The following is a 15,139-nucleotide window of genomic DNA, read 5'->3' as shown; positions in this document are numbered from 1 at the left end:
TTTTTTTTTTTTTTTTGGATAACTGAGTAATATTCCATTGTATAAATATACAACATTTTCTTTATCCATTCATCTGTCAATGGACATCTGGGTTCTTTCCATAGTCTGGCTATTGTAAACATTGCTGCTATAAACATTGGGGTGCAGGTGCCCCTTTGGATCACTACATTTGTATCTTTGGGGTAAATACCTAGTAGTGCAATTGCTGGGTCATAGGGTAGCTCTATTTTCAACTTTTTGAGGTAGCTACTGTTTTCCAGAGTGGCTGCACCAGCTTGCATTCCCACCAAGAGTGTAAGAGGGTTCCCCTTTCTCCGCATCCTCACCAACATCTGTTGTTTCCTGACTTGTTCATTTTAGCCATTCTGACTAGTCTGAGGTGGTGTCTCATTGTGGTTTTTGATTTATATTTCTCTGATGCCGAATGATGTTGAGCATTTTTTCATGTGTCTGTTGGCCATTTGAATGTCGTCTTTGGTGAAATGTCTGTTCGTGTCTTCTGCCCATATCTTGATTGGATTATTTGTTCTTTGGGTGTTGAATTTAATAAGTTCTTTATAGATGTTGAATACTAGCCCTTTATCTGATAAGACATTTGCAGATATCTTCTCCCATTTTTTAGGTTGTCTTTTGGTTTTGTGGAATGTTTCCTCTGCTATGCAAAAGCTTTTTATCTTGATGAAGTCCCAATAATTAATTTTTGCTTTTTCCCTTGCCCTTGGAGATGTGTCTAGCAAGAAGTCACTGCAGCCGGGGTCAGGGAGTTTGCTGCCTGTGTTCTCCTCTAGGATTTTGGTGGATTCCTGTCTCACATTTCATCCATTTGAGCATGTTTTTGTGTATGATGTAAGACAGTGGTCCAGTTTCATTCTTCTGCATGTGGCTCTCTCCAATTTTCCCAACACCGTTTGTTGAAGAGACTTTTTCCATTGGATATTCTTTCCTGTTTTGTCAAAGTTTAGTTGACCATAGAGGGTCCGTTTCTGGGTTCTCTGTTTTCTATTCTATTCCATTGATCTATGTGTCTGTTTTTGTGCCGGTACCATACTGTCTTGATGATTACAGCTTTGTAATAGAGCTTCAAGTCTGGCATTGTGATGCTACCAGCTTTGGTTTTCTTTTTCAACATTCCTGTATTTGGGGTCTTTCTGGTTTCATACAAATTTTAGGATTATTTGTTCCAGCTCTATGAAAAGTGTTGAAGGTATTTTGATAAGGATTGCATTGAATGTATAGATTGCTCTGGGTAGCACAGACATTTTAATAGTATTTGTTCTACCGATCCATGAGCATAGAATGTTTTTCCATTTCTTTGTGTCTTCCTCAATTTCTTTCATGAATGTTCTGTAGTTTTCAGAGTACAGATCCTTTGCCTCTTTGGTTATAGGTTTATTCCTAGGTATCTTACGGTGTTTCCTAAAGCAATTTTGAATAAGTCCTTTTTAAAGAATAAAGGAAAGCAGCTTATGTATTTCTGAGTAAGTTTTTCCAAGGATTAACAGTTCTTGGAAAGCTAGCTGCTTTTCAAAAACTTTTAAAGGAAAGAAAAATGATAAACTCTCAACAGTTCATATCAGCTTTACCATACAGGGTTGATTGATAGTTAGCATCTCATAGGGTTGTTGTGATGTGAGCACTTGGTATTTAGCAAGCTCTTAAAATTGGTCACTGCTATTCTCCTCAGTACTGAGCAAATCATGGTCTATTTTACCTTTTAGCTTTGGTGCTTGCCATCCCTTTCAACTGGATTACCCTCATCCTTTAATTCCTGCCCATTCTCTAGGTTTCAGCTTCAAAGTAATTGCCTCTGGAAATTTATCTCCCTGGAGATAAGCCAGAATAGGTGGAAGAAAAGTCTGGAATAGATGCCTCCTCCTGTACTTTTTTTCATGCCCTGTACTTAACCAAAGCATAGCATAGCATTTATCACAGTATATTGCAGTGATGTGTGGTTGTTTTAAGTCTCCATCCATAAACTGACTGTGCACTGGATGACCTCTGGAGTTCCTTACAGAATTAGAATGTTGTGTCTGGGTGAGTTTCTGGTCTTCATTTTATTCTGATTTTATTTTTAGAAATGAAAGCAAATTTGCCACTAGGGGACAGCAATGAATAGCTTTTCCAAAGGCAGTCACAATCAAATGATAGTTTCAGTGGTTTCTAAACTTGGCATGTGTAAGAATCATCTGGCAAACATTTTTCTTAAATACATGAGGGGGCTCTCCCTCACATGACTGGGACTTTGGCGTCTGTATATATTTTGAAACTTTTTCACATTGTGATTCATGCAGTGCTAGGTCTGGGTACCTTTTTTTAGTCGAAGGCAGTGGTTCTCAAATGATTTGGTCTCAGATTCCCTTTGCATTCTTAAAAATTGTTGAGAACTCCAGAGAGCTTTTGTTTACATGATTTGTACCTACCAATATTAATCATATGAGAAATTATTTATTAATTTATTTAAAAAGAACCCATCATGTTTTTTTTGAGAAACAACTCTTCTAAAAAATGTGTGAGAAGATACGGCACTGTTTTACATTTTTGCAAATGTTTAAATGTCTGGCTTAATAGAAGACAGCTGGATTCTCATACCAGCATTCAAAGTGTTGGAATAAGTTACCTTGGGTGAAGTATATAAAGAAAATCTAACCTCACTCACATATATAATTGGAAAGGGGAGGAGTATGTTATAAGCCTTTTCAAATAACTTATGATAATCTTTGATATTACAACATAACTCGGTAAGTGGTAGTTCCTTAAAGTTCAGGTGTAATATGGAATCTCAAAGCATATCCATGAATTTTTATGTTCTATTATATTAAAATGTTTATTCTATCCTGCTCTTTGAATGGATTTTATAATAGGAATTTACAGCATTATAACATGATGCATTGTCTTTTGGAAAATACTGATTGAGTGAATTATTCAGATCTCCTAAATATTGATACATTTCATTACACAATATCAAAAAAATACATTTGTTAATATTGCCACTGATCTCATCAGAAAAGTCTTTAAGTATTAGGAACTGTAAGCTTCTGGGGATGGATACAAATTTTCCAAAAAAAAAAAAATATATATATATACGTATGTATATATATATATGTATATTTTAAAGGTCAAATTTTATCACTGCCAAGAGATGCCATTGGCTGTTTTTCTTGAAATGACAGGGTCACTTTATTCAGTTTTGAGAAAACATCTGCCAGATACTCCTGTTGAATAACCACAGTTCGTCTGCCAGTCATTATTTGAAGAGAAACAGTGTTCCATGAAAAAAACGCAGTGAGTTTAGCTTACAAGTCATACAGTGCCTTTCTTCAAGACAACCTCATACTTTGGTATGCAGAAGTGCTTTATGTGTTCTTCCCATTTTATGATACGTTAATCTTAAAAAGATGTGTTCCAGGGGTTTATTTAATAAAATTAATAATTTTTACCTCCTTATCAAATACATTCTTAAATAAAACTGGCTTTTTTCTTTTTCCTTCTTTCTTTTTTTTTTTTTTTTCTGTGAGAATTTTGGCAATGAAGAACACAATGACTGCTAGTGCGATCTGGTTCCTCCACCTCGATTCATTCTAAGGCACCAGTAGTCTACTTAACAGTGCTTTTGCACTGTCAGTGTAAATGTCAAACAGTGAAAAAGGCAAATGATGTTTCAGTATGATTGTGAAACTCAAAACAGTTTTGATCTTGCAAACCCCCTGAAAAAGTGTCAGGACTGTGGACCGCACTTCAAGAACCACTGGTCTGTGGTACCTTATAGTTGAAAGGAGTTTTGGTGATCATCTGACATGGTTATTCAAAGTGGAGTACCCAGTCTGTAAGCATTGGAATTACCAGAGCTGCTTGCTAAAAATGTGTATGCCCCACACCAAACTTCCTGATCAGGAAATCTAGTTTCTTAGGTGATTCTTTTGTGCTCCAAATTACTGATCTAGTCTGTCTCCTTTACTTTACAGGGGGTAAGTGATCCCCTAGACTGGCTTGCCCAGAGTGGCTGTTGTGGCATATCTCCCTTCTCTACCACCTTCTTTAGCCCACTTACACAAACCAACTTCAGACAAGTTGGCAAAGGACTAGAGATTTTTTGTATTCATATACAAAGAACTGCACTGTTACCACTTTTCTCAAATCAGCCAATCTAGTCTCTCTGTCTTTCTCTTTCTTACACATACACACACCCCTCATACCTTTTTCATTTCTTCATAAGTGGTATAGATAATCTGGAAATTTTGAAGTTTGTGTTTAGACCGGAGACTTGTCTTTGTCTCTTTCTCTCTTTAAGGAGGAAATTTGTTTCACTTAATAATGACTAGTTCAAGCCAGAATTAAAATAAATCTATCCATTCCTTTCTGGAAAGGAGTCCTAACAAAGGGATAGGTCCTAGGAAGGAATATGAACACAACATGGAAAGCACTGTCCTTATTGGTAGAGGGCCTTGATCTTGAGATTCATATTGGTTACACAGTCGATAGTTTCCATTCAGTTCAGGAAACATTGGCTATATACTCTGTACAAGATAATATTCTAGGTACTGAAATATACCCAGATAAATGAGGTAGTCCATCTGTTTTGAAATTCATGAGTGAGCCACATGGCCTTCAGATGTCAGGGGTGTGTTCTGAACGTGGTCAGGCTGTGTGCATAGGTAGTCAGCAGGTAGTTGCCAGCTGACAGAAGAGCACATCCTGTAGCTCCCAAAGCCTGAACCAAGAAACAGGCTAGGTGTCTCTGTCACACAATTCTCTTGAGTGATAAGCTACGTCTGAATCAAAAGGTTTTCAGATTTCCCATATAAGTCTCCAGTGCCTCTGATGATTAAAGATGAGGTGTTGTCTCATAGCTATCTGCAGAATACTTCAGAATAGCAGCTCAAAAGTGTGGAAGGAACCAGAGACCCTTTCAAGGAGACTATGAGACCAAAACTAGTTTTATAATGCTACTCAGACATCTTTACCCTTTTCCTTCTGATTCTTACAGTGTTTGGTGGAGTTTTCCAGAAGCTACTTACCATGTGACATTGCAATAGATTAAATGCAGAAGCAGATGTGAGAATCCACCAGAACTTAAGGAGATTTGCAAAAACATTGAAGAGTGTTAACTCTTCTCCCTAAACACAGATTTTGTCATAAAAAGTTATTTATGTTCACATTAAACTTTCTGTTGTTTTTAGATTTACAAATAATTATTTCTAAAATTCGTGTTTTTTCTAATATGGTAAATATTGACAGATAATACTGACATAAAGATAAAAGGGTCCGGAGACCAAAAAGTTTGAAAATTGATGGCTCCTTGTTTAGGAGTTTATATGATATAACTGATCTATGAGTCATCTGTTTGCATACTCTGCCATGTGCTAAATGTTTACGATTGAAGGCTGTGGAAATTTTTTTTATTTATTTCTCTTATTTTTTCTAGCTTTATTTACATATAATGAGTCTGGTTTTCTGTTAATTATGTTAGTTGATCAAGTTGAGCAAATGATAATTTTTGTTTTAATTTCTAAGGAAGTAGGTCTTTAGTTAGCAACATCTTTTTGAAAGCTTTCAGTTATTCCATCAGTAACAAAACTAAAAGTCCCATGGATTGGCTGCATAGGGGTCAGATCATTGCTCTCATGGCATTGCCTTGCCACATCATTATCTCTGTGTGGTAATTCATCTGAAAAAATTAGGCATGTTGTCTACTTCTTTTTAATATTTCTAGGTTTTCTATCCGTCTGTGACACTGATTGGGGTATATCATAAGGAAGACGTTGGCTTACTTACAAAAATTAGGAGGCAGTATTCTTTTTCAAAGATAGAACTTTTAAAACGCTTAAAATTATTTTTACAGTAATTTTTTCATTAGTGTTCCTTGGTCAGCTTAAGACCAATTGCCTACAACTCTTTTTTTTTTTTTTTAAGATTTTATTTATTTATTCGACAGAGATAGAGACAGCCAACGAGAGAGGGAACACAAGCAGGGGGAGTGGGAGAGGAAGAAGCAGGCTCATAGTGGAAGAGCCTGATGTGGGGTTCGGTCCCAGAACGCCAGGATCACGCCCTGAGCCGAAGGCAGACGCTTAACCTCTGTGCCACCCAGGCTCCCCTACAACTCTTAAGTCATATCCCACAATAAAATTTATCTCATTCATTATTATTTATTGAGCCCTTACCAACGTGCCAAGTGTCATGCTGAAAACATAATAAAGTGACATGCAAAAGAGATACAACCCCAGCCCTCATGGAGCTTAGGATCTTGCAGAGGAGAGAAATGTGGTATCACATCATTATATGAATAATGTATGTTAAATGACAGGGTGCAATAAGTATATAACAAGGGCCCTAACTAAGTCCAGTGTGGGGCAGTTGCCTTAGGCCGGGAAAAATTTCTGTTGATTCCAAAACCCAGGCTATCGGTTGTACACAAATAGGTTAGTCATTAGTCTTTTAAGAGTTTTTAGAGTAAATTTTCATTCAACCTGTGGCTATGCATGTGGGCAGTGCTTCATTAAGTGGAAGGAATTGCCTTTTGTTAGCTTTGTGAGAACAGCAAACAACCTTAGTTGATTGCAACCTGTTGAGAAACTGTCTACTCAGTATTTGTGCCTTCAAGCCCTGTAGTAGCCACCTTTGCTGCCATTTTGCCATAGTGCGTGAGACTGTTTACCTGTAGATTACTGTAGTTTACCCAGCAAGTAATAGAAATCTGTTTATTTGGAATAAGCTTTAAGAAAATAAACTATTTTGTGTTGATGTTTTCCTTTTTTAGCTTTTGTTTTGGTTGTTGGATTGGAATAAAAGATTTCATATCTTTATTGAAATAAAATGCAGAAACAACAGCAAAAAATGAGGTGCAGTTTAGAGATATATAAGGGATATAATGGAAATTTTAAAACATTTTTTGAATAGATGAGGGAAACGGAGCATTGTTTCTCTTTTGGGTGAGGAGATAAAACTAACATTTTTTGCTTTTATTCCCTCCTTCCAAATACTTATTTAGAAGAAGATTGACTAGATAATTAAATCAAACTTATATAATCTGTAGTGGGAATGGAGGAGACTTAATAAGAATAAAGAAGAAACCAGATGAAGATGGCAGTCCTGAGTTGCTGCCCTGGAATTCATCTCAGTCCTTAGAAACTGGAGCAGCACCAGTGTCTCAGCAATGATACTAAACCTTTTTTGAATCATAAAGCCTTTAAGAATCTCATGTAAGCTATAAGCCTTCTCCCCTTGAGCATGCTCATATAGTTGTTGTTTTTGCCAACCAAAATCTATTCTAGGTTCTCAAGTTGTCAGTCACAGATCAAGGTTAAAAACATTTTAGAGTTCGTGCTATTTCAGAGTTCACACCATGGACTATAGTCAATTTTAGATAGATTAAGGACTTAATTTTTTTTTAATTAAAATCCATGGAAGAAGTTGTAGGCTAGTATCTTTTATACCTTGGAGAAAGGACAGGTTTCTTAAACAAGATATAAAAAGCAGTGACTAAAAGAAAAAAAATAGCTCTGACTATATTAAAAGTAAGAACTTTGGCAAGCACGGCAATGAATCTTAAAGAAAGTGAAAAACAAGTTATAGAATGGGAGTATTCACAGTAAACATAACTGGCAAATGATTACTATCAAGAATATACAAAGGTGGTGCCTGGGTGGCTCAGTCGTTAAGCGTCTGCCTTCAGCTCAGGGCGTGATCCCAGAGTCCTGGGATCGAGCCCCACATCAGGCTCCTCCACTGGGAGCCTGCTTCTTCCTCTCCCACTCCCCCTGCTTGTGTTCCCTCTCTTGCTGGCTGTCTCTCTCTCTGTCAAGTAAATAAATAAAATCTTAAAAAAAAAAATATNTGCTTGTGTTCCCTCTCTTGCTGGCTGTCTCTCTCTCTGTCAAGTAAATAAATAAAATCTTAAAAAAAAAAAAAAAAGANGCTGGCTGTCTCTCTCTCTGTCAAGTAAATAAATAAAATCTTAAAAAAAAAAATATATACATAGAATTCCTACAAGTAAGTGAGAAAAGAGCTAATGGCCCTATAGAAAACAAACAATACGAACAGGCATCTCACAGAAGAGGGAAACATGTCCATTAAAATTGAACCGGATCTTAGCATCATTAACGACCAGAGAAATGAGATAACATTTCAAAACCAGTTGGCAAAAGTTAAACATCTGCTGATACTAAGTGTTGAGGAGCAAATGGATTCACAGGATCTCGTATTCATTGCTTGTAGAAGTATAAATGGGTACAACACTTTGGAAAAGAGGTCTGGTCTTTATCTCCTAAAACTGAATATATGTATAACCTAGCAGTTCAACTTCTATGGATCTACCCAAGAGAAATCACGCACACATATACCAGGAAACATGTTCAATAAGTTGATCATAGCACTGTTCACAGGAACAAAAACCTGGGAACAGTCTAAGTACCCACCAGTAAGAGAGTGGATGAAAAAAACTATAGTTTTCATATGGTACAAATAGATCATATGGTTGTCAAAGTGAGTGAACAACATTGCCACACAATGATACAGATGGATCTTAGAAGTCTGGTAAGTTAAACAAATGAGACCCAAAAGATTACATATAGCATAATGAACTTTTTCCAAAAAACTTTTTGGGAATACATCAGATGAACCAAAAGGATATAAAAAGGAAAGCAAGAAAATGATGGATGGGCGATTCCAGAGACTGGTTGTGGGGGAGGGGCTAGAACTGAAGGGGAATGACCTCATGATTAGAGGTAGATTATTGCAAGGGTGCTAGCTTTTGTTTGGGGCAGTAGGTTTCAGAGTACTTATTACTTCATTAAAAGTAACTAATTAGATAACCAGTTTTTAAATATTTTGAAGATATTTTTATTTATTTTAAAGAGAGAGAGTGCACCCAAGAGTGGGGCGGGGGGGCAGAGGGAGAAGGAGAGAGAGAATCTCAAGCAGACTCCTTGCTGAGGGCAGAGCCTGATGAGGGACTCGATCTCTTGACCCTGAGATCATGACCTGAGTAGAAATCAAGAGTCCAATGCTTGGCTGACTGAGCCACCCAGATGCCCCTAGATAACCAGTTTTTTAAAGAGAATGGTGTGTGTACCGGTGATGAGAGTGCTTTGAACCAAGGTTAATTCTGTTTTGTGCACCTGAATTCCAGTTCGAAAAAAAAATTTTTCAGAGTTTATTGAACACATTGTTATTTAGTGTCAGGAGTAACCCTAGAGATTGCCTGGACATATAGAGACAAATAAGATATATTCCCTGTCTTGTTTTCTAAGAGTAGAAGTAAACACTGGCAGTAAGTGGGTGAAGCCTTGTGCTAATCTCTATGGTGTAGAGAAGGGAGAGCAGTTAGTTCTACATGTCTGGACCTTGCCTCCACTCCACCCCCCCTCACTCTGCATTCCCCGCCCTATCCCTGCTAGTCCTCCTCTCAGTATATTGATGGAATATTTAGACCTCTGCTGGATTGCTTGTTTCATTCCAGCTTACCACAGAGTTAATTCTTTTCGTGTCCATCTGATATGTTCAGCTTTTTAAACTCTTTGAAGCCAAGGACCTTTTCTCAGATGCTCCCCCCAAATATCTTGAATAGCGGTCATGTTTATTATTCCGTTAAACAAAGATTTGAGTCCCTACTATGATGCAGGCACTTGCATGTGCACAGTATATCCTTGAAAAATGAGCTAATGAATACAAGAATGGAGTATAGAAATTAACTGACGTTTATTGAATTCCTGTTACATGATTTGTGCTAGGACCTGTGATGCTCATAAGACACTGAAGATGCATTCTATTCAGTCTTGTTGTGAAGATGACTTAATCATAAGACAATTAGAAAACAGTGCAATTGGGGAGTTAGTGTGAATAACCAGGGAAGTGACTCCGTGTAAAAGTATGGAACAGTGCATATGGATAAGGACAACTACCGTAAACATAAGTCTTCTCTTGACTTGCAAATTGTGTCTTAAACCAAAATTTAAAGCTGTTTTCTCTTTGACTTTTCAATTTACATAGGTGGACAAGTTCCCCCCACCCTTTTTTTAAGAGGAGAGTGGGGGGGAGGGGCAAAGGGCGAGGGAGAGAGAATCTTAAGTAGGTTCCATATCCAGTGCAGAGCCCGACTTGGGGCTTGATCTCACGACCCTGAGGTCATGACTTGAGCTGAAATCATGAGTCGGACTGTTAACAGACTAAACCACTCATGCACCCCAAGCTTCTAAATTTAAAAAGGAAAACTGGAACTATGTGATACCAGGTGTTTTTTTCACAGGCAGTAACAATTTCTGTGATACTAGCAGGTGTATCATTTGATTGCAATCCAAATGTACTAGGCTTCCTGTTAAATATCCTTAGCTGCGTGGTTGTACTTTACAGCTGAAAAGTGTTCTACATAAACACTGCTTGGCTGATGAGGAAACAGGTCCATAGAGGTGAAACAGCTTTATTTACTATGGTTGCACAGAAAGTAGTAAGATTAGAAACCAAATCTCCCTCTCCTGGTTTAGTTTTCCTTATGGTATAGGATATTGCCCTGTATGACCTAGATGCTTCAAAGTTCCTTTTCATGCATTTCAGTGCCTTGAAAGCTTTCTTCACAAATAAGTGGCCCTTTGAATTTTAAGAAAGTAATATGAAATAGTAGAAAAAATACCTTTTCAGAAATCTGGAGATCTGAGTACAACTTCAAATTCAGCTCCACCAGTAATTGGCTGGTAACTAATATCAGCTTGACCTTTTGCAGGTCATTTACCCTCTTTGAGATCTTTATTGTCTCTTCCAGTTTTAATGCCCTCTTAGTTAAAGCCAAGCTGCGGTCCCTAGGATCTGCTGTATGCGTTATCAGTGCAACTGGTTTGATTAACCAATCATTAAATAAGCCTGGACTTCCCACATGAAATTACCTTGTTCCTTTGTGGTCCCACATTAACATATTCAACACTTACCTAGGCGTTTTTCTTATGAAAAGTAAACTCCTTGAGAGCACTGACCATGTCTGTTCACTGTAGGATTCTCAATACCAAGTCGTTGCTGGATGAGTGAACATCTATTTTAGATAATTGCTTTTGCTTTAGGGTTTCTCTATTTGCATGCTTTTTAGTAAGGGAAAATAGTATTTGAAAACAGTGTTAATTTGAGTACTTGGTATCTTTGCCATTTACATGAGTAGTCTTCACTTGATCATAAAGTGACTTTTTAAATCATTTAGTATGGACACCTTCCTTTCTCAGTTACTCAGTAAGCTCATTTGTGTTTATCAATAACACATTAGTAGAGATTCTGCATAATATAATGACCTCCTTAACTCCTTGCACATTATAATAAAATCTCATCCTTTAAGGAAAGGTAGAAATGGATTCCATTTGTAAATTTAATTTACAAGGGGTTATTATAATAATTATGTCCTTTATTTCTCTAGTTATAATCGCTGGTTATGTCAAGCAAGATCTGAGGATCTATCTGATATTGCTTCTCTAAAAGCCTTATACCAAACAGGTGAGCTTAAGGACATAATCACTTTTACTAATTAAGGACCCTCCCTAGCATGCTGTTAGAAACTTCATTTTTCTCTGATTTTTTTTGTTTTATCTATGACAAAAATGTTTTATTACTAATGGGGATAGTTTTTGCTCATCATCAAGATTGTAAAACTAACATCTCAACCTACAAATTTTCATCTTGTCGTTCTACATGAGCCAACTTTATTTCTTGTTAATGTCCTTTTTCTTACCTTTTAACATTTTTTTCTGCTTTTAAAAATGTTATCCACTGCTATACAAAATTCAAACCTTACATAAATATATGATGGAAATGGTGAAAGTTCTCTGATTTCCACTCGTTTCCGCATTAAGTTCCTTTTTCAGAGAGTACTTGTTAATTCTCAGAGTTGAGCTCCAAGTAGTTTTTCCTGGATCACTAATGTTATTAAAAGTTGTAGTGAACTTAAACAAAAAGCTTATTTATAAAAAGGTCTGTGCCCTGCAGCTTTACCTTTGGCTATCCCTGATTTAAAACCTGTAAGAAGCCTTATCTTAAAAGTAAAGGCAGTCATCAAAACCTCATGAAGGGGAAAAAAAAAAAAAAAGTATTGGTTTCCTCATAGTGAAAGACATCTGAAGATGAAATTTTTAAAAAAACCTAAGTTCTTGATTTTTAATCTTTTATATTTGTGTAGACTATTTTTATAATGTCAGAGTCCAGTCTTGGAATAAAGTCTCTGGGCACTGATCACGTTTCCTGTTCACAGGTGTTGATAACTGTGGTCGCACAGTAATGGTGGTGGTTGGAAGAAACATTCCTGTCACGTTAATAGATATGGACAAGGTAAGCCATTAAAAAGGCTCTGTTTTACACATAATGTTGATTTTTACGATTAGTAGGATATGAACTTGGAATCAGATCTTAGAATAGGAGATGGGGCAGAATTATGTGTATCTGGGCTGAGGAGCGGGCCTGGCTCTGCATGTTGGCACATACAATTTCAGTAAGTTAAGGGTTTGGGTTTTGTTCTGTAGGAGAAACAAAAAATACTAGAATGCCATAATGTGATCAAAAAACACCTGCTGTTTCAGATATGACACAACTGGCAAGTTTTGGGTTGGAATCACTCTGGGTTATAATTGTACTAACAATTAAATACTGCTTTTCTTGAAAAAAGAAAAATCAGCTCTTGAATATCTATCTGAAGAGAAGTCAGAGATATAGTTAACCCAAGATGTGATAATGCCACGATCACTTCATTTGGAGGCAAAGGACAGATATAGCTGATTCATAAAAGAAAAAATGGTATTACTAGCAAAAAAAAAAATAAGAAAATGATTCTTCTTTTAGAAATGATTAGTAATCCAAAAGAAAAGTCAATGACATACCTTTTGTCACCTTCAAAACTAGCCAGAACTTTTAAATAGTAATCATTGTCATCAAAGATGAATTAAAATGATAAAAGTGGTCACGTCCGTTGACCCTGGAACTCTGTTCCTGAGAATTTGTACTAAGGAAATAATCTGAAGTATGGAAGTAGCTATCGACCCAGAAACTGCCTAAATCGGAATACTTGGACAAGGGACCATTGAATCTACAAAATAAATATGCAAATTGTCCTGGAACATAGTTTTATTAGGAGCTGACTGCAAGAGAGGAGAATCACTTTAATAAATCGTTCTTAACATAGTAACAAATTATGTGCTTAAAAATGTAAAAATTGCACCCATTTTTTAAGATAAAACACAGTTACACAAAAGCAGGTAATTGCTTCTGGCTAAGCCCTTAGTTTCCTGGTCACTGGTGTTTAGGTAAAAACAAAAATTGTGGAAGCATTGGACCTGGCATGTTACCATAGGCTTATTTGTAGCACGGAATTGGAACTTAAATTCCTAACAGGTAATTATGGTGTATCCACAAAAGGAATGTTTTGTGACCCTTAAAAATTTTGGTTCTAAAGGCAAGTACTATAGAGAAATATTTATAATATCAGTAGGAGAAAAAGTGATACATTAAGTTGCCTATAGACTGATCTTAACTTGTTTTGTTTTAAGCATAAAGGTAAAAACTCAAAATGTAAAAATTTAAAATGGATTTCATGGTTTTAGGGAGAATTTGTTTTCTACATTTTTCTGTCATGTGGCTGTATTTCCTTATAGTGAAAAAAATTTAAGTTTAAGATGGGGAATTAAAGCTGAAAATGAGTATCTTAATTGCCCTGGGGAGGAAGTAGAGAGTAGATAGAAAGAGGACCAGAAGCAATCTGGTAAAAGCAGAAATAATAAACACAGACACACACATACACACACAGGAAAAACTCAACTGATGCAAATGATATCATTAGTAAGTTTCTACTTATAGTCATTTGTATTATTAACAATCAGTATGACATTCATTCTCATCATTAATAATGTGATTGAAACCAATAAAAACATAAATCTCTGCATTTGATTTTGGTGTGCACTTGCTTGGTGTTCTGGATATCCATGATATATTATTTCATAAAATATAATGAGATACTTTGTAAGGTCCAGACCAACAAACTGGAAAGATACTGTGTTTTCTTAGTCCCCTCTTCTGTCAGCTCTGGTAGCAGTTGGATACTAATCCATCTTAGTCCACTCATGTTAATGCCAAGGACTCTCCTGAGGAGAACTGGGAAATCGCCTGTTTGATGATAATCTTTCTGTTGTTAACTCTTAGCTTCCTCCATGTCATTGTTTATAGCTCCACCACTGGGTCATCCTGGCCCTGCCCATATTGTATCTCTGCTTTGTGTTTAATGTTTCTCTTAAATTTCATCCTTCTTGTAATGGAATATCTCTCTAATATTTCTCTAATGTGATCTGGGTCACATTAAATTTGAGTCTTTCAGAGCCTTAGAAGTGCTGCCCAGTCCGTTGCCATCTACTGACCAAACCTGTTCTCATTTTTCTCATTCAGGTCAACATTAAAGATGCCAAGAAAATTAGCCCTTCAAGTGAGCCATGGGAGGGAGGCATCACTCTTAATGTCCTTGTATAGTAATTCTTGGTTACGTGAGAGCCCTAAGTCTGTATCCCAGTAGAGACTGTAAAGATTTTCACTGAGTTCAAGCAGATACTTCTAATGATACTGATATCCTAGAGAGGGAAAACCTGGCATCTGACTGAAGCACTCTTTTGAGTATATGAAGAGTTGAGAGGATAGAGACTGTTTGTTCTCTTCCACCACTTAGAACAAGGCATAAAGGGATCCTACTGTAGCATTTCTGAGAATTACAAACACTGGTATGGTTCACTTTCCTGAAGCTTTTTTAAAGAGAATTGATACTCATTAGTCTGAGATGTCCGTCTGCAGTGCTGGGGGCATCTCATTAGACTAGTCTTCTGGGTTTTGCCTCGCTCTTGGCTTCTGTGAAATAGACCACTGTGCAGGATGATCTTACCTTTACTTCTCTTTTTCTTCTAGGCTCTGTTATATTTTATCCATGTAATGGATCACATTGCTGTGAAGGAATATGTATTAGTATATTTTCACACGCTGACCAGCGAATACAATCACCTGGACTCTGACTTCCTGAAGAAACTCTACGATGTTGTTGATGTCAAGTTAGTTATTTTTGCAAATTATGAAGAGGGGAGATAGCTTCTTTCTTTCCTAATATTATCAATAAGCAAATGTTGGTGCATATTCTGCAAAAACATAT

At 36.7% G+C, this 15,139-nt stretch overlaps 1 protein-coding gene across 4 annotated transcripts in view; it reads left to right on the top strand.

The window, feature by feature from the left end:
• The window catches only part of GDAP2 (ganglioside induced differentiation associated protein 2), a 73,619-nt gene that overhangs the window by 34,717 nt on the left and 23,763 nt on the right, over positions 1-15,139 (top strand). For all 4 annotated transcript variants that reach the window (XM_034654179.1, XM_034654182.1, XM_034654178.1 and 1 more), the window contains 3 exons: positions 11,390-11,466; positions 12,218-12,294; positions 14,902-15,041. In XM_034654179.1, the coding sequence (XP_034510070.1) occupies positions 11,390-11,466; positions 12,218-12,294; positions 14,902-15,041 (294 nt within the window). The remainder of the gene's footprint in view (positions 1-11,389; positions 11,467-12,217; positions 12,295-14,901; positions 15,042-15,139) is intronic.

This window comes from Ailuropoda melanoleuca, chromosome 2, assembly GCF_002007445.2.
Source record: "Ailuropoda melanoleuca isolate Jingjing chromosome 2, ASM200744v2, whole genome shotgun sequence".
Classification (NCBI taxonomy): Eukaryota; Metazoa; Chordata; class Mammalia; order Carnivora; family Ursidae; genus Ailuropoda; species Ailuropoda melanoleuca.
Note: the sequence above shows the minus strand (reverse complement) of the source record. Positions and strands in the feature narration are given on the sequence as shown.